The sequence below is a fragment of the Crocodylus siamensis genome, chromosome 2 (assembly GCF_052110815.1).
Source record: "Crocodylus siamensis isolate JL-2025a chromosome 2, ASM5211081v1, whole genome shotgun sequence".
In the NCBI taxonomy this organism is placed as follows: Eukaryota; Metazoa; Chordata; order Crocodylia; family Crocodylidae; genus Crocodylus; species Crocodylus siamensis.
This window is the reverse complement of record NC_143396.1, coordinates 195740361-195760841: the sequence shown is the minus strand read 5'-3', so window position 1 is coordinate 195760841 and position 20481 is coordinate 195740361. Positions and strand designations below refer to the sequence as shown.

At 42.8% G+C, this 20481-nt stretch overlaps 1 protein-coding gene across 1 annotated transcript in view; it reads left to right on the top strand.

The window, feature by feature from the left end:
• SPON1 (spondin 1) overlaps positions 1 to 11909 on the top strand; it is a 375349-nt gene extending 363440 nt beyond the window's left edge. The window contains exons 11-16 of the mRNA XM_090032775.1: positions 448 to 630; positions 1056 to 1226; positions 1340 to 1507; positions 2917 to 3081; positions 6996 to 7259; positions 8231 to 11909. Of these exons, the coding sequence (XP_089888901.1) occupies positions 448 to 630; positions 1056 to 1226; positions 1340 to 1507; positions 2917 to 3081; positions 6996 to 7259; positions 8231 to 8394 (1115 nt within the window). The 3' untranslated portion in view covers positions 8395 to 11909. The remainder of the gene's footprint in view (positions 1 to 447; positions 631 to 1055; positions 1227 to 1339; positions 1508 to 2916; positions 3082 to 6995; positions 7260 to 8230) is intronic.
• Positions 11910 to 20481: the final 8572 nt, after the last annotated feature.

Genomic DNA, 20481 nt, shown 5'->3' with positions numbered 1-20481 from the left:
AAAAAACACAACTTGGCAAGTGCTAGTTGCATCCATATTCTTACACTGAAGACCTAAATAACTGGCCATTGTTGGGGGTGGATTTTCAAAAGTGCTTAAGTGAGTTAGAAGCAGTTGTCCCACTGAATATCAGAATGCAGGTTCAGTTTCCATTCTTTGAGTCACTGGTATTTGGCTTTCATGTCCACAGAAGTTGGATAGGTTCAATATCAATAAGGTGGCAGGAATTAAAATGTAAAGCTGTCAGTGTACTAACCAAAGGAGAGGTATTTGTGGTAATTGTGTTTTCAGATTAATTTTCTGTGCTTTCAGTTTACAGTTTAAAACACTGAAAGTCTGTCAGCAAGCAGTGCCACATGCTGAACTCACACAACCATGAGCAAAGTGAAAAGGAACTGCATGGAGGACAACTGGTTATTGACATGTTCTGTTTCTTATTGGCTTCAGATGACACCCCTGAAACCTGCATCTATTCAAACTGGTCCCCATGGTCAGCCTGCAGTTCCTCTACCTGTGAAAAGGGGAAACGGATGAGACAGAGAATGCTTAAAGCTCAGCTGGACCTCAGCGTGCCTTGTCCAGACACCCAGGATTTTCAACCATGTATGGGACCAGGGTGTAGTGATGAAGGTAATGAATCACAAATGCGGAGGAGGATGACACTGAATGTTTTTAGTGTGTGACCCATTTTAACTTTACTTTGAAAGCCAGCTACTGTTGCTGCACGGTCCTATCTAGTGATGATGGTTGAAAAGTGCATGCATAAATGATTGTGTACAGATCTGCAAACACCCACATAGAGCTTTATAGAAGCCCCTTAAAATTGTGGCCACTTGTGTCCACTATTGCATTTCAGTAAGCTGTCTGACTGGTATTTGAAGATCAAGCAGGAGTAGGAAGAAGAAAGCACTGAAGTGAGGAACAGAGAAAAAGATCAGAAAGACAGAGCGGGCAGGGAAGGGATACACACGATAAACAGAAGTACGGATATCTGTTTATATCAGGGAAATATTGCATATGAATATCAGCGAATGATATTCTTTTCTGTATCTTAGATGGCTCCACGTGCATGATGTCTGAATGGATTACATGGTCCCCCTGCAGTGTTTCCTGTGGAATGGGAACAAGATCTAGAGAAAGATATGTAAAACAATTCCCTGAAGACGGTTCCATGTGCAAAGTGCCTACTGAAGAAACTGAGAAATGCATTGTAAATGAGGAGTGTGGTAAGTATTTGATTTAGCCTCATGAAATCTAATCAATAGCATGAGCGCTAAATGAACCATTACTTCAGTGAATGCCATTAGTGAGTCATTTTCTCTTTTGACATTATAAATAGCTCCTAGTAGCTGCCTTGTGACAGAATGGGGAGAGTGGGATGAATGCAGTGCTAGCTGTGGCATGGGAATGAAAAAACGATACAGAATGATTAAGATGACTCCAGCTGATGGATCCATGTGCAAGACGGAAACTACAGAGGCAGAGAAATGCATGATGCCAGAATGCCGTAAGTATCCATGAGCCATCTGCCAGCCTGAAAATTGAGATGACTCTGCTGACATGTTGCTTCAGCACATCTAAAGTGTGCCTGATAGGAAGTATTGCCAACCTTCACCCACCATGGAATCAGATTCTCCTCCGCACAGGAATATGCATTTGGTACCAGTTCTTCTCAGAGGGTGGTATAACAGTGTCAGAAAAAAATATTCACTTGTATAGTACATGACACTTTGTTTTGCAAATAGCACAGTAGCCCTGCCAGTTAGCATATACTAGCAAAATACCTGCAGGCATTCATAAGTACTAGGTAATAGAACTCAGCACTTCATATTATTAGTACTAGGTAATAGTACTAGTAATAGTGAAGTACTAAGTAATACTGCTTCATAAGTACCGGGTAATAACATCAACTATCATCGATAGGTATTGTTGTTATCAAGGTGTTGAAAGGCTCAAATGAACAAATGTCCCTAAGTCCTGTGATCTTTTAAGATAATGAGGAGTACAGTTTTCAGGATTTGCTGGACATGCTGAACCTTAGGATTTAAACTAATACCTTCACCAGAACTGACACAGTATGTGAGGTGAGCAAAAAGTTAACATTTAGAGCCTGTGGAAAATTCCAGTGTTTTGCCAGAACAGGACAAAAAGCTACACTCGTCCCTCTTCCCCCTTCAACCTCTCCCCCAAAACCATGTTTCGAAAAGGTGAAAGGCAGAAATGTCTAAACATTTCTGTTCATCAAATTGTATGCTAAATTGTGTGCATCTGAGAAGCTTTGATGCCTTTGGGAGTTGCAGTTTGGCTTCCTCACTCCCCAAATCTATTCTGTGGGCTACATGTCTGGCATAATGCATTGTGGGCATGGGGATACACATGATGGAAGTTTAGTCAGAAGAGAGACCATGGTGTATTGCTGGGGTATAATCCAGCCAGAAGGGGATTAAGTGAGTCTCATGTCAGTAAAGTTCAAGTCAGCTCCCATGTAGCACCATAGAAGCAGCTGCAGACAGATTAATATCATGCAGACAGAAAATTAAATATTTCAGTTCAGGCCAAACCAATGCCAAACACCTCATTTCAGTTTTCTTAATGGAAAATATTTAAAAGTCCAGTAAAGACCAGCTTTACTGATAACAACTGTTAGCAGTTATCTCCCACTAGAAGTAATATAGCATACAAATCTGACTTTTATTCTTTTTAAAAATGTAGGTTCTAGCTGAGCTTTTCTAAAGGCATCAGGACAGCTGTTTTTTATATTATTATTATTTTATCTAAGCTGACAGCCAAATTCAGTATAGCTGTCTTTCTTCTTTGAGCACTCACATTTTGCATATTACTTCTTTTCAAATTTTTTACTTAAATGCCCACATAATAGGGTTCACAAATTTGCCAATTATTCTTTTCCTATATTAGATACCATTCCTTGCATGCTCTCACCTTGGTCTGAATGGAGTGACTGTAGTGTAACCTGTGGGAAGGGAATGAGGACCAGGCAACGGATGCTAAAATCAGCAGCTGAGCTTGGAGACTGCAATGAGGAGCTGGAACAAGTGGAAAAGTGCATGTTGCCAGAATGCCGTAAGTATAGGAACCTGCCTAGAATGTGAAAGCTATTTAGGATGCTCTGCAACATAAGAGTCTAAACCTGGTCACCCTCTGGGATGTGTTGATTGTCCTTTGTAGCCTCTGGTTGTTGCTTTGACCTGAATGATTTCTCTGCATCCTCAAAGGAACTGTTCTATCTCATCTGACCAATGAGGGAATCTGTAACCTTTCCTTGCTGAATCCTGCAACATCAGAGCCAGACACACACAGTTTGAGATACTGTGCTGATACAGGGGGTAGCAGCTGGTGAAACAGTAAGCTCACCATGGTGAAGATGCATTGCTTTCCCTGCTATAATCTATTATGACAAAAGAGACATTCCCGAAAGACATGGCAGAGCTGTGACACATCTGTAGGCCCTTTCATACTTGGGGAAGCTCTCCATCACCAAGCTCTACAGCTACTCATGCAAAGCAAAAGTGTATACATGATGAATAGATGCTGCCCATGTACGTAACTAACTGGCAGGTTTTTCTCAGCTGCACAAATGACTTTTGGCACATAGGCACAGTTTATGATGCTGCTACCCTCTATTACCTGGGCAATATGGACACATAAGAGTAGGTATTCATACTGAGAATGTGCAGTAGGCCAGGCAGGCAGCTACACAGTTATATGCATATACAATACATGCAAAATTGTAGCTGGGCAAGAACTCACAACTAGGCAAGCAGGGGGTGCTCCCATGTTTCAGCCCCAGTAGTTGAGTGATTAGGGTTTTTGCCCGGGAAGGAGGTTTGAAGCTTTATCTCCCCAGTTTCGTAGCACAATGCTTTGCACCCTGCTACAGGTGTTGTACAGGCCCTTCTTCAGGCCTGCTTTTGAAGCTGGTCCCCTCATCAGCCAAGAGTGGGAGATATGTAGGTTTAAAGAAAGAGAACCCAGAAGGTCAGTGGCTTAGTGAGATAGATGCTAGACTAGAAGGGAGCAGGCCCTGGGTCCTAGCCAGGTCTTTTGCTTCCCAACAGAACAAAAATCACTGCATTCTGCTGTCCTCTTTCCCCTCCCCCTGCTGCTTTTTTAACCAATGACTACTAAGTGCAAGGTGCAGTGACTCAATGTCAAGAGGAATAGTGGAGATAGATGAGTCTAAGGAGTCATCTCCTTTGCAGTCTGGTTACTACAGCCTTGTGAATGGAAGCCAAAAAAGACAGAGATTTATTCTCTATCTGGTGTAGAGCCTTGGTCTCCTTCCCCTGGGGTGTTTTTTAATCATTTGGGTTTAAACAGAGGATGGTCCTCCTTTTTGGTTTTTTTTTGGAGTTACACCTATGTACACATGTACATAACTGTCCAGTTAGTTTAATGCCTACTCTGCATGCTGAGTATACATCTGTACTGTGCATCAGTGCCAAAAATGCTACTTAAGTGTCTGGGTAAGTGCTATTTAGGTTCACAGAGGTTAATAGGATTCCACTTGATGTGCTTTAGAAAAATACTGTGAGGATGTTATTAAATTTTCAAAGATGCCCTGTTCTAAAAGATAACTGAGTCCATGTAAGGTGTTCTTCACCTAACATGCATCATAGAAAGGACATTATTTGTTTGTACACTCCAGGCATATATATTTACCTAGTCCTCAAAGATGTATTCAGTTGGTGGTGGGCATATCTACATGTGCAATTAATGCAACTAAACAAACTGTGGAGCAGTTTGTGCTGCAATTAATGACTCCTCAGTTCAGTGTCTACACGTGTACCCGAAACAGCAGCAAATTGAGCCAGAGAGGAGCAGTTTAGGCCAGAGCTGCTGCTTCTCTACTATGTTCCCCTGCAGCAACCAAGGGGAGCTCCAGGCTTCAGCTGCAGCTGCCCTGGTGCCAGGGAGTACAGGGGGCAGCAGATGAGTTGTGGCTAGGCAGCAGATAGGAGTGTGGCCGCTTGCTGGCTGGGTTGACTGGGCACAATTTATGCCTGATTCATTATCTACACATGCATTTCTGCACAGTAAATAACTCTGCAGCAGGATAGTAGTATTTACAAGTACTACCCTGTTATGGAGTGTATTAGTTTTCTGTGGCCTAATAGCACAACACACGTAGATGTGAGATGTTTACTACAGAACTAATTAGACAACTTCAGTAAATGTCTGCTGTAGGCATGCCCAGTGTGAACAACTGATCCTCTTTATGCATCTTTCTTAGACTCTTTCTAACTGTTTCTTTTAAGGAAAATAATTGTATAGAGAGTCTCTGCCTGCCTATATTTAATTATGAATGCATGCATAAATAATTGTACTGGATATATGCAGTGTGAATTCAGAAACATAAACCTTCACAGTCATCTTCTATTTGGAAGCAGGACAACATGGGAAGCAGCAGTCCCAGTTTATCACACGTGCCTTAATTTAAATGTTAGGAGGTTTTCTTGGTTTCCATGACTGTATCCTTGGTCTCTCTGCTGAGCCTATCAATAAGTGCTTTTTTAATGTGGATTTATGACCACTAGGAGCTGGGCTGAGACCATGACATACTGTCACATTAGCCAGGATAGGCAGCTAATGAGATAGATGATGGTAAGGGGCACTGGCCAGTGCTATTCCATCCTCCAAAATTTCAGGCAATGTGTGATTTACAAAGGACTTCAACCTGCTCAGCTCTAAGTCAACAGGCAAGTTGTGCTGTTTAGTAATGCCAGAATTTTTTTCTGGTTGTATCATTTAATCTACTCCCCACTAAAAAGCAGGTAGGAATTATGGGCCTTGGATTTGGCCCATAAAGTAGATGCCAGGAGAGAGAGGCATAGAAAGTGGCTTGTGTGTTTTATGTAATTCCAGTGTCATATTTAAAGCAAAACTGTGGCTACTCCATTGACCCAGAACCACAGCAGCACATACCCAGAGTAGACGGTGCAAAACCCCAGCAATGTTGATTTTACACCCTGAACGAAGAGAATTCCCAACTGCTCAGTTAGTGCCACATCCCAGTTGCTTTGTATTCCATGAACGGTGCAGAGGAGGCATATGGGATACTTGAAGCACTGCTGAATGAATGTTTTATGATATGATTACTATGCTATTTGCCAGTTGTTACACAGGATTTTATAACTAACTGTGTTATATGTTACAGAAAGGATTAGCTATAAAAAATTCTTATAATGCAATTTGGTAGTTGAGAATTCATAAAAGCAGGTGAACATATCCCTACTTGTTGATTTTTAGTCAATGAAGGCTTTGATTTTAAAGCAAAAATCGTTTCCAATTAGGAGGTTGGAAGCTCCGAGTTTTGAAAAATAAATAGCCTTCTGCCTTTAGAGACAGGAGCTCTATGTTCTCTCTCTGTCCCCCCCTTCCCTCCCCCCCCCCCCCCCACACTTGTTCTGGAGCTGTAAGCAAATAAATGTAAATCTTTTTTTTCAGTTTCCTGTCTGTAAAAGTGAGATAACACTTCTTTAAAATCATATAACTGGTATTGGATGCAGTTATTTAATCTCAGTGAAAAGGTTTGAAATCCTAAAATACCAGGTCCCATGCAACTACAGTATTGGCATTATTTACTATCTTTATTTAAAATATGCTCCTAAAGGCAGTGTGCATGACTCCTTAATAATTCTTTTAAGTAGTACTACGTAGTAAGTACTTCATAGCAAGGCAAAACTACAACATATGAGTATTAAAGGAGGAATAAGGGGGGTGGGATGCTCTTTTAAAATCTGGTGGCCTCCCCCTACCCCATTTATACCTAAGGCAGCTAATTCTAGTGTCACTCTTGACTGCTCAGATATTTAGCATGTGTTCTTGAAAACTCTCCAGATAGAGTTGTGCTGATGTATTTTGAATAGAGAATGCAATTAGGTAAAGCCACAAGTTTGTTCTACACCCTCTGGCTAGGGTTGCTGAATCCTAAACAGTTGTTAGAACTGCTAATGTTTCAATTTTGCTGTTTGCAGCCATTGACTGTGAACTAACAGAGTGGTCCCACTGGTCTGAATGCAATAAATCATGTGGAAAGGGGCATATGATCAGGACAAGAATGATTAAAATGGAACCTCAGTTTGGAGGAGCTCCATGCCCAGAAACTGTCCAACGTAAAAAATGCCGAATAAGAAAATGCTTAAGAAACCCAAGTATAGAGAAAAGACGCTGGAAAGAGGCCCGTGAGAAAAGGAGAAGTGAGCAAGCTAAGAAAGACATAGATAGTGAGCAATATCCAGGTAAGTTGTGCGTTGGTGCTTCTCTTAGAACATTCTTGTTACCAAGGACCTTGTTTAAAACAGGAAAGAGCAACAGGTCTTTAATGCAATCTAATTTTTCCAGCACAGTTCAGTAGTATTACCTTCTAGGTAAAGCTTCAATAAGGTTGTATGGTGACTTTCACCTTTGAACACTGAAGGTCAAATCTGAGTTTAGGTCACAAGGTGTAAGTTTTCAACTTTGCCTCTCAAGTTGCCAAGAACTCTGTATTCTTCCTTAAGGTTCTTCCTTCCATTATAAAAAGGGAGCTCCTGAACATCTTGACTTTAGACCTGCTTGATAAGGAGTTGACTTTGTTTTAGATAGCAATAATAATAATTATTATTATTATTACTATTAATAATAATAGTAAAACTGACTAAAACCAACATGAGACCGCTAAAGGCTGTGGCAAACCCCTGCTCCAGAGTTCTGAACCAAATCAGAATCACATTTTTGCTCGCCAGGTTCCTATCAACGAGGGCCAATATTTTCAAACTCTGGGCCCTAAAAACTAAATAGATAATGCTCTGTGCGAAACGTTGTGGTATTATAATAAGCTTTAACACTACCTTGCTTTGTTCCCCATCCCACTTAATTAATTTCCATCTACCTTTCCTTATCTAACTTGAAAATATATTGGGTTAGGGGTTGTCCTCCAACATTTGTTAGTATTTATATATTGAAGGCTTTAACTGGACATGATTCGACCCTGTAATAATAGATTATTCTATGGGTATTAGTAAAATAAACACTCATTATTCATACCCATACCATAATCTAGTATTGGTGGCTGTACAATAATATCATACAATAATCCATTATTAGTATATATGCACACATACATGCCCCCACAGCAATTTAGCTAGCTAGTTAGATAATTCCAAACACTAACATTAAATCATTGTTTTAATAACTTATCTCGTTTTTGTTTGGGTTTTTTTAATTTTAGGTTGTAAGATGAGACCATGGACTGCTTGGTCAGAATGTACCAAACTGTGTGGAGGTGGAATTCAGGAACGCTTCATGATAGTAAAGAAGAGATTTAAAAATACTCAGTTTACCAGCTGCAAAGACAAAAAGGAGATAAGAGCATGTAATGTTCATCCTTGTTAGCAAAACCTGAGGCTTCAAAGTGACGCACTCTGAGCTAAATGGAAAGTCAACCTTGGTTTGGTTTTTAAAACAAAAACAAAAAAAAGAATATAAAGTGTATATTCGTCTTCATTTTTGCAGTGTGGTTTGCTTATTAGTCTTGCTGGTGCAAGAAATATATTTTATAAATATTTCCTCACAAATGTACGCTGAGAGTGGATTTCTGATACTCCAGCCAGCCCTTAATGCATAAAACTAGTAAGTCATTGTGAGTCATTTAACTCTGAAATAGAGACATCTCTGTGGACATGCAGTAGCCATATAGAAATATTACCTGTAGAGACATAGGTGGCATGCATATTAACATAACTAAGTTAAAGTGACATGTTTCATGAATGGAAGGAATTCTCTTTAAATTTGATTTCAAATATCCAAAGCAGTGCCTATATGATTACACAGTTGTGCCAAGGAATAATTTAAATAATGTTGGTTCAATAACATTAAAAGGTGCATATTTATATTTCCCACCACTGGGTTAAATTAGTATTTATAGCAATTATTCTGTATAATTTTTCTTCATGAGAATTCTAGGGTCCCTTAAAAAAGTAGTTTGCATCTTTAAAGGAAACAGTTCTAATAAGTCAGAAATGTATCCCTGTGGACATCTCCGTAAAGATGCTTATTTAATGTGCAAGGATGATCAAAATAACAAATATGGAAAAATGCCATATGCCACCTTAATAACACATCCTTATCTCGAATACCATTTTTGGTTCTGCCTGCTGCCATCTCCTAAAGAATGCAGCTAAAACAGAAAGGGTCCAAAGGAAGATTGGGGCAGCTACTGCAGCATGAAAAGGCTTCCATATAAATAAGATTGAAAAAGATTAGGATTAATTTATGAGAGGGGCCAAGATAGAAGTATATAAAATAGTGAGTGACAGAAGGCAAGTCAAGTGTTGTATAGCTTATAATTAGGGACCAACCTAAATTGCCCCAAGACGCAGGGTTTTTTTGTGGCCCAGTTGCAACATGCAGAGCCAATTTTGCGGGCATTTCACAGTGGCCTTGCTGCTGATTGGTGGATTCCACAAAATCCATGAAACTGCAATTTAGGTAAGTTCCTGTTTATAATGCAGAAAGGGAGGGGGAGATACACTTTCAAATGAAACTGCAACATACTAAAAACTGATAAACAAAAATACAACTTCGTTACTCAGCGAATAATCATCCTGTGCCATTCATTGCTGGAAGGTGTACTCTCCAGGCAAAGCATTTAGGAGGGTTCACCCCCGTGCCCCGCCCCCCCAAAAAGATTAGATGTGAATTATAAGACTTTCACCTGTAATTATACTAGGAAGGATAAAAATTATGCTTGAGGTCCTAAGCTGTCAATTTACTGCCTACAGTTAGAAAGTAGCTTCTTATCAGGTGTTTCTGCATACTTATCCCTTTTTACACCCTTCTCTGAAGCATCCAGTCATGGCTGCAGGCAGAATGTGGGATAAGGTGGTCTTCAGATCTCATCTATTATGGTTATTTCTTATGGTTTTAAGATCTTAAGATTTACAATGGAAAACAGAAGGTAACAATTTATTTACTTTTTGTCCAGTACAGAAGTTGTAAACCTATGTCTCTATCTAAACAAACAACAACAATGCACTGAGAATAAAGACTGTTGTCTGATAACACTTCTTTTTAAAAAAAAGTTTGAGAGAAATGAATGGAAAATTGCAATCTTATATTTCTTTTTAGTCAGCTGTAGATAAGTTATTCAAACAATTTACACTTCATCACATGGTCCAGAAATTGGCCCCTGGTTTGGAATGTCATAATTTACAGCCATTGGTCGTCACCCCATCACATTCAGGAATTTTTGACTTGGCTCCTGTGGTATCTCAACCACATAAGGTGGCTGGATAGTGGAAGAATGCTCCTTCATTTTCCTATAAAACCATTGAGCACTGCTAGGGATTCTGTAGTGTCCCAAAGCCCCAATACCCAAGCACACCTTGCTGCCTCCCATTGCCCTGGAATTAAGTAAAGACCAGTGCAGTAGTGGGGCCAACTTCTGTGTTTAGTCTCATTGCTGCTAAATGAAAAAAATCAGTGGGCGTGAACCCTAGTGAATCAAATCGGGGGGAAAGGTTTAGCCTAACCTTTAAAAGGGACGGGGGAATCCCAAAGACTTCCATCTTGCACAGACAAGGTCTTTTAGTAACAGGACAGTAACAGGAGAAAGGACCACTTGGTGTAGAGGGAGAGTTAACAGAAAAACCTGAGCTCCCAGGAGGAGCCGTCCCAGAAATCACATGCAAATAAGATCCATGCAAACAGTGCAGAATGATCCCCGTCCCCCTTCCTGGAAAATATTTCATGTTAACTCTTTCTATCCCCACAGGGATCTTGTAGATTGTGGTAACCATTAAAGGTCAAGGAAGTGGGTCTACATTTGCCTTTTATGCCTTGTTTATACTACTGCTAAAAACCCATCTCAAAGGCCTTTCTAATTTCTGTATGGAAAGTAATCACTTATTTTTACAGATACCATTAGTAACAATTTTAGATTTATTCCCTTTTAACAAAGTTTATACAACTTTAGTTCAAATATATGCATTAAACTTATGTGAAGTATATAAAAGTGTATTACATTTTCATATGTAATATGTGCTGTTTGAATAGAACCATACAGAAAAGTTCAGGCAATTCTCACACTCTGCTTCAAGTATGGTTTCAATAACCATATACACTTTATTTATTTTATTTTAATCAGGAGGTCGTTCATTGTGGTTTCCAGTCATTTCTCTTGGGCTCAGTATTATAGATGTTCAAGTTTTTCCACATTATTAATACCTGCAATCACAAAATCGTGTGTAGTTAGAGGTGTGGTTGTTTCTGCCTGTCCAGTTTATTATATTATTTTTCTGTTGATCAATTTCTTTCCAGTTCACTTTGCTGATTTTCTTCTAACTTGATACAAAAGATATTTAAGCTTGTTACTTTTTGTAAAAAATAAAAACAAAAAACAAAAACAGAAAATTAAGAGGTTGATTTTCTATTAAGGAAAACAAAAAAAGCTCTGATATATAGTATGTAGAATTATTGCAATGTTACTGTAAACTTTCTAGTAGTGTAATATTCACTGAATATCAGTCAATAAAAATAAAACTTATTATCTCTTGTTAGTAACTCATGAATAATACATATTCCTGAACTGAAAGCACAGGTATCACTTCAGAGTTTTGTACACCTCAGTTATCAGTTTTTAGCATCCTGTGTATGTTGTTTTTTTTCTAACATGAGCTGTAGAAGCTGTACACATAATAAAAGGAAAAAGGGTAGGGGCTTAACAAATGTAATGTGCAACATGCATTTCAATTATTTTTTTTAAGTTTTCCTCTGCTGCTGTTTTTGTTTGCTGTGGAACTATGCGAAAGATATGAACATTTCTTACCAAAGTCCTGTGTAGATGTTTTGTAGTTGTCTGGCTAACACATTATTATTTTGGAATAAAGACATCTTTACTATAAAAATTACATGTAGTGTATGAGACTATTTGACTTAAAACATTTCATGTTTAAAAACCTGGAAAGGCATCACAGAATAGATTCTGCATCTCACTCCACACACATGCACATGCACACTTTTCAGATTCAATATATCACTAGCAGCATGTGGTAATTGCAAGCAGCCTGGAAACTGGTGAAGTGGAATTCATTCCACTTTCGTCCACCCCCGGGGAAGGTTGTTGTAGTATCTGAGGCCCCTGGCACACGTTCATTTAATGGCACAATGAGATCTGACACCAATCCCAACAATTATGCCATCTGCCATGCCACATGTGCATGGCAGGATGTGTGATTTTGGGATCAGAGATCAAATCCTAACAGTGCTATTACTACTTGCCAGTGCATAATCCTGAGCTCACCCTGAACCAGCAAGTTGAAAGCTGGATGTCTGTAGCCCGGTGTGAACTGTGCAGTCCTGAGGCCAGGACTGATAATCAGCCAACTGTTGGTCGCAGCCCTCGGTTGTGATGGAGCTGGTTGGAGACTGGCACAGTCCATAGGGTTGGGAATGAAATCAGATTAATGTGGGTCCCAGACCTGGAACCAGTTTGAAGCTGATTGTGGGTCCCAGCCCCAAAACTGCCATGGGGTTGGTCTCAGAGCTCCTTGTGCTGGGGATGTCAGAAAACCACATGTGCAGCTGGTGTGCACATGCAGTTTTTAAAGGTCTCAGCACATGGGGATTCTGGGATCAGGGAACCTCTTCCCAGTCCCAGGGTCTCCAGGGCTGCAATGTGTCAAGTGCCTTGCTCTGCAGCTCCCTGAGAGGTGTAAGGCAAGGCAAGCTGCAGGGAATCCCACAGCTCATCACCTGGGACCAGAATGTGCCTGGCTTCTCAACCTGTGGAACAAGGCAAGCAACCTGCCAGGGGATAGGGAGCCCTGTAGGTCCTCATGACCTGGTACCCCAGCCCAACTGATAAGCTCCATAGGCAGGGCTGCACCACCCGGCTGTCAGCCTGCCAACTAGGGCTGTGCGAAGCTTCAGTCACTGATTCAATTTGGCAGAGATTTGGCCCAACTTGGTGGCCAAATCTCTGAATCCGAATCGAATCAGGAGACCCTTTAATCTCTCTGAATCAAATTGGAACCCTCCGAGTTGATTTAGAGCATTTTGGAAAGATTCAATGATTCGGATGTAGACACAGCTTTAAATGTTTTTTCTACATACCTCAAGGTACGTAGAAGGCTTGTGAATGTTGAGATGCTGGGGTGGATGGAGCATCCCACAGGAGTGCAGGAGGGTCCCCAGCACTCTCAGCAGTGGACCTGGAAGTGGATCAGAAGTATGTGAGGGGTCTCCCTCTGCCCCCCGGCTCAGTGACTGGTGTTCTGGGTCTGGAGGGGCACCTGAGGTCTCTGCGCTGTCAATTGCCAAGCTGGAGGGGAGCGCAGAGGGGTCTCCTGTGTGCTTGGTGGTGGAAGTAGACCAGAAGTATTTTTGGTCCACTTCTGGGTTTGCCACTAAGCATACAGAGGAGCACCCCCAACATTTCTGTGGGACGCTCCATCCGCCCCACCATTGCAGCATTCACGAGCTATGCCTGATACCTTGAGGTATGTAGAAAAAACATTTAAAGCTGTGTCTATGCTGAATTGCTGATTCTCTGAATCAGCATTGAATCTTCAGATTCAGAGTTGGCTAAATTGAATTGGGACAGTGATTTGAATCAATTAATCGAATTGCTCTCCTCGATTCGGGCCAAATCCAAATCAAATACAGCCCATTCCGCACACCCCTACTGCCAAGCCAGGAGATCTGGCAAACATGCAGCTGCTACATGGTGGAACTAGTTTGCCATACATTCAGTTTAAGACGCAATGGAAATATGTTACAAACATATTGTGGCATATGTTTGTGGCTTCCCATTTTGGTGGTTTCCCATTTTCTTGTGCCATTAAGTGTATGAATGTTGGACTGGGTTACAATTTATGGCATAATTAACAGGTTAATCACATTTTAAGTGTAACATCTGCCAGTGCTCTGACCTGCATAAAGTAGTCCTTTTTTGCCTCTATAGTACCATTAAACCATGTCATCGATTCAGCTTAATCACCTTCCTCCCTCCCACACCTTTTTTTGATTTTCTAGAAGTCACAGAGTCTTTGACAAATGGAAAGGTTGAACTTTTTTGCTGGAGAGCAGCCTCTTCCCTCTCTCTGGCAAATGGTAGTTGTGTCCCATCCCGTCCCCCCGGGGGGGGCGGGCATCCTGGTTCCTGGCTCATGATGCCAGAGTCATTTTAGTTTTCTTTTCTTTTCTTGAATCAATGACTGTCTAATGTCAAGGACCGACCCACTGGGCCATAGATGCACATCCATCTTGCTGGCTCTCTCAGCAACTTTTCTTATTACAAGGCTAGTAGGAACATCAGGCTCTTAGGCCTGGAAGAAAGAAAGCCATCAAGTCCAGGCCTCTGCAGTCACAGGCAACTACTGAACAATTTCTTTCTTGTAGATCCTCAGTTTATGGCCTGTTTGTGATGATGCTTGATCAACCACACAGGTCTCTTGGGCAAAAAATGGTCACCACCAACACCTTTTCAAGTTGCTTAGGACTGCTGAGGCCTTATTGGGAATAGTGTGCTCTGTTTTGGGCTCCACACAATTTCAAGAAAGATTTGGACAAATTAGAAAGTGTAGTGGTTAAGCAACACAAATTAGAGGTCTTGGGAACATGACTTACAAGAAAAAGTTAGAAGAATTGGGCTTATTTGGTCTGGAGAAGAAAAGATTGAAGGGAGATTTGATAAGAGTCATCAAACAGCTACAAGGTGATGATAAAGTGCTTCAGGGGAACAGGACCAGAAATAACAGCTTTAAATTGAAATAACAGAAATTTAGTTTAAATATTAGGAAGCTTTTCACTATGAAACGACTGCTTAAAGAGGTCATGGAGCCTCAACCTTTAGAAAGTTTTGAGACAGGTTTAAGACAAAATGGTTTAGACAGGCAGGATCCTGCTTTGGACACAGGGTTTGACTAGATGACTTCTTGAGGTCCCTTCCAGACCTATTTTTCTAAATCAGCATTTGAGACTGAATAAGTGTTATGCTTCATACTTGCCTCAATATTGCTGTCAGCTAGGTGTGTTGGTTCAAGCAGACAAGCTTCCCTCTTCTGCCAGAATGCCTCCCTTACAGCCTGAAAACTGAAAACCTATTCTCTGATGAGTAGTGGGAGTTCAGGCAGACGAACCTCTGCTCCAAAGTGTGCTAATCAGACTTCTTGAAGCAGACTCCATTAACTGAGTCTGCTGGGGTATGCTAATTAGCACACTGCAGTAGTCTCCTTGACCCATATATTCAGCATCTCTGTATCTCAAAGTGGTGGCAGAGGAGCTTTAACTAAAGTTGTCAAAAGAGTTTTAGTTAAAGTGCCCCTTTTGAAATGCAGGATGTGGAACACACATGATCCTGCAGGTATTTAATTACAGTGGTTCTCAGAATTGCTTTAATTAAAGCATCCCCACTCCGCACATCTATAGAAGCCCCGTGATGCTTTAAGAGAAAGTGCCTGGTCAAAGGCACCAGAACCTACATTTACCCTACTCAGCTTACTAATACCATAACCACTAGCATACCTCAGGATATTCCTTCCCACAGTTCAAGACAGGAAACTTTAAGTACATGAACTGGCTTGGAAAATCCCTCAAATCCCATCATAAAGCCCAGATAGGAAATACCTGGCTACCAAAACAACACTGGAGCAAAAGGAATACACCCATCTGAATTCCCAAGATCTCTCTTGGGAACCACCCAAGAGACCCTAGGTGGTGGGCCTTGAGGTCCATCCAGCTTACTCTTAGCGTGGACTGCCCTGCTAACCTCTCTGCACACTATGGGCATTTATAGATGTGCTCCGTGATGGGGGGGAACTGGAATTAACAAGCTGCACTAATTAAAAGTACCCAAACATCACATGTGTCAGTGCCCCCGCACTGAAAAATGGTGGCGGGGTGCTTTGAATTGAAAGTCATTGAATGAGCTTTAGGTTAAAATGCCACACTTCGATTTTTCAGCCCAAGGACTCTAATACACATGACTGGAGGCTGCTGGAGTATGTTAATTTCTGCGCTCCAGCAGGCTCGATTAATTAAGTCTGCTCCAACACACTGGATTTACAGCACGTCAGGGCAGCCTCACTGCCTGTCGATAGGAGCTCTAAAATTCTAGGAGTCACATAAATCCCAAGCAGAAAGACAAGTCTTAAGTTTTTCCCATTCCCCTAGCACTAGCCCAGGGCTACTGCAGCAGCCCCAGGCAGGAAACCCCTGCAGTCTGGCTAGAGGAACACTAGGTAAGGTTCACCGCATCCCTCCTACTTATTCTTAGCATGGACTGTCCTACTTACGGCTGTGCTATTCTCTAACCCTGAGCCTAGTTCAGGCTGTCCCATGGCCCCAGGCAGGAGACCCCAAGCAGCCTGACGCTAAGAACAGGCTTGAAAACCCACACATCCCATTGCAAATGGCAGCCAAGAGCCCTAGTACTCAAAACAGACCTGGAGCAAAAAGGAACCCTGCCACCTCCATGCCTGGCTCCCACCATTGGAACCTCCCCAACCCCACCCTTAGGTGGAAGGCCAAAGGGCCCATCCCCTTACTCTTAGCACAGAGTGCCTTACCTATCTGTATCCTCACTACTACTTTGGGAGCTCTACCTAAGCGAAAAGGCAACTCTAACCATTTGCCTTACTCCAACCCAAGCCTCAACCCTACATCTAGTCCTAGCTTGGGCTTCTCAAGCAGCAGCTCCAAGGACCCTGACTGTATATCATATATATAGTCTCTATGTCACCCAGCCACTCGCTATGGGGCCACAATTTCCAACCTGCTTATTTTAGCATTGAATGTCCTACCTACCAGTGTCTTGGTTATAATTAATTCTGGAATTCCTACTAATCCCAGGCAGAAAGACAGTTGTCTCTAAACCTTTCCCATTTTCTAACCCTAGTCCTAAACTGAGTAGCCCCAGGCAGGAGACCCCAGCAACATGACTGTAGGGACAGGCTTAGAAAGCCCCCAAGTCCAACTGCAAAGCTCGCCAGGGAAATCCTTAGCAGCCAAAACAGCTCTGGAGCCAGGGGAAAACTCTGAACCCCCATGACTGACTCCACTGCTAGGAACACTCCCATTCTCACAAGTAGGTGAGGTGTCCTAGGGCGCAACCTGCTTACCCTTAGCAAAAATTTCCCTACCTACCAAGTCCCTAACTATAGCCTCAGGAACACTACAAATCCCAAGCAGAAAGATGGTTCTAAACCTTTCCTATTCCCTAACCCTAACCCTAGCCTGGGCTGCAGAAGCAGCCCCAGGCAAAATGTCTCAAATAGCCCAATTACAGAAACAGACTTGGTAGGCCTTTAAACCCTACCCTTCAACCCAGCCAGTAGGTTGGCATTTTGGCAGATGGTCCCTAGCTGCCAAAACAGTTCTAGAGCAAGAAATAACGTCCTACCGCCAAGCCTGCATCCCTCCCATCCCAAACTATAAGTGGGAGTCAGTGGGGAGAGGAGGCCCAGGATACATCCCACTTATTCCCAGTGTGGGCTTTCCTAGGTACTGATGTCCTACTTATAACTCTGGGAGTCCTACCAATCCCAGGCAGAAAAACAGCTTTTAACTTTTCCCATTCCCTAATCCTAGTTTAGACTGTTTCATCTTCCAGCAGATGATCCTGAGAAGCCTGACTACAGGACCCTGCTTGGAAAGCTTCAAAACCTCACCATTAAGCCCCCTAGCTTTCAAGATATCCTGAGATGAAAGGACCCTCCCATCCCAAACAAGGTGTCTCCTCTGCTTGGAGACTTCCCAGCCCCAACCCTGTGTGGGGGATCCCTGTGGTTCATCTCACTTACTCTTAGCATTAAGTGCCTTTTTTGGCAGGTAGGCATCTCCCAGTTAGGACTAGGGTTTTGGTGGTTTTCTGTCAGGCCACTGTCTCAAACCCAAGACCTTGGTTTAACCAGATTAGTCACTCAGCCCCATCTGCTCAGCTGAGTACCCCAGACTGGATACCAGTAGCCAGAAGCCTCCTAGGGTCTAGCCATCTGCCCACTCCCTGCTGCCTGAGTGGTCAGTTAGGTTCAGCTGCCCTTCCACTTCCCAACACAGGAAGATAATGGGGCTCAACCTGTACCCAGGCTGCTTGTCACAGCTTGTGCCTCTACCAGAGCCCTCGGCTTCTCAACCTGGTTCAGACTCCATGCTCTGCCTGAACCTTCAGCTTCCTAACCCAGCCTCTTCCTCAAGGTCTGACTCCAAGCTTGTTCTCCTGGCTACCTGACATGGCTTATTTTCTAACTCTGTGCTGACTCTTTGGCTCACCACCCAGAGCAGGTGAAGCCCTCAGTTCTGCAGTCCAAATCTAGCATGTCCACAGGGCAGATCTGGCCTACGGGCCAGATGTTGCCAATCCCTGCTCTATAATAACAGTATAATTAATCTCTGCATTTCACTGTATTCTGATGCCCATCGTTATAGTGACATTGCGTTCCCACTTCAGGGAAAAGCTATTAATGATGCACACAATATTGTGACATTCAGGAATAGTTGACTTCGTGCTGATTTTATTATTTGGCACTCTAATGAATATCAAAATAACATTGTTACATTTCCATAATCCTAACTGCAAAAGATGTACACTTTTATGTTTTTTTCTACTTAGGAAGCAACATCTTAACCACAGGGAAAAGACCTTACCAGCAAAATGGAATATATTTAGGAACCTTATGCTACAACATTTCAGTTGCTTTTCATTCTTTGCTCCACATGTAAACAAACGCATTTTGGGTCTTTATTACTATGCCTTCAACATGGAAACTCAGTAACTTCATGTAGTGTTTTGCCGTATTGTGGAAAGCAAGGCAATTACCATCTACCTGACTGTTATTTAGCTTCTTATCTTCCAGTTTCCAAAGCACAGAACATTTTTTGCCATAATAGATGGTTACATTAACTGCTCAGCAGGCAATGACATTTTTCACACTCAGCCCTAGATGGTCCAGTGCATCTAAACCGCTACTGTTATAGGCTTTACAATCTCCTCAGGTTCTTCAGAACAGTCCTGAAGAACATTGTTTACTCCACAGGCTGTATCAAAATAGCAAATATCAAGATGAGAAAGCCTTCTGATATGCTTAAAGCATCTACACAAGTGGAAAAAACAGAGATGCTGCTGACTTTCAATTTGTTTCCTGCAGTTTCAAGAGCTGATGTCAAGAGAATAGTTTCAAATAGGACTTTTTAAACATTCATCTGATGAATTTTAACTTCAGTCATTGATTTCCAACTACTGATATACGGCCACTAGCGCTGCATGAAACAACACCATTTTGCTTCAACTTCTGTTTCAACGGAACAGTGTTTTGCTTTGAGTTTAGTTTCATTTCAAAAGCACCATTCCATTTCGACTCATCGAAACAGTTTTGCTGTTTTGACACTGTTTTGAGTTTTGCCCACACCCCCAGAGGAGTCCAGCAGAGCCCTTCTGGAGGTGTGGGTGGGACGCTGCCACTGCCACCAGGGACTGGTGCTGAGAGCTAAGCCTGGTGGAGGGAGGCAGAGCACAGCTCTGGCACTGCGCTCCACTTCCCCACACACGGCTCAGTCCCACGGGGCTGGGAGCTGCTGCATGCTGAGCCCCATGGGGGAGGTGGAGCACAGAGCCAGTGCTACATGCTGCCTCCCCGCAATGGGCAGCAAGCCCCTGGGTGCTGAGCCCAGTGGAGGGAGGTGATGCACAGCCCTGCTGCTGTGTGCCACCTCCCTCCACCAGGCAACAAGCCACTAGGAGCTGAGCCTGGAGCAGGGTGGAGAGCAGCCCCAGTACTGCACTCCACCTCCCTCCACTGGACTCAGCACCCGGTGGCTTGCTGCCTGGTGGAGGGAGGCAGCCTGTACTCTGCCTCCCTCCACCGGGCTCACCTCCCAGTGGCTTGCAGCCCTGTGGACCTCAGCCCAGTGGCAGGAGGTGGACTGCAGCACCAGGTCTGCCCACCTCCTGCCACTGGGATGGGCTCCAGGGGGCTAGTGGAGCCGACCGGAGCGCAGCCTGGCATCAGGAGGCGGGCAGGACCAGCGCTGCACTCCCATCAGCTCTGCCAGCCCCACAGAGCGTAGCCCGGCAGCGGGAGACAGGGAGAGCCAGGGCTGCGCGCCCCACCAGGCTGAGCCAAATGGGGCTGTGGAGCCACTCTGAGCAGCACAGCCCTGGCTTTCCCCTGCCTCCCACCATGTGACTGCTGCTTCGAAACTCAAACCATTTTGAAAGTTTCAAACCATTTCAACTGGCCTTGTTTCATTTCAAGGCTGCTTCAAAGCCCTTCGTTTCATTTCAATTTCACTGTTTCGAGCTCAAAATGAGTTGAGACGAAACAGCCAGTGAAATTTCACACAGCTCTAATGCCCATTTGTATGCTTGCAGGAAAATGTTCCTTCCTACTCCAACATTTTAATAGCAGTAGCTTTAGTTTTGCCCTGATGAAATCTTAAGGGTACAGCATTCAGAGGTTTCAGAAAATGCGTCATCATCCTTAG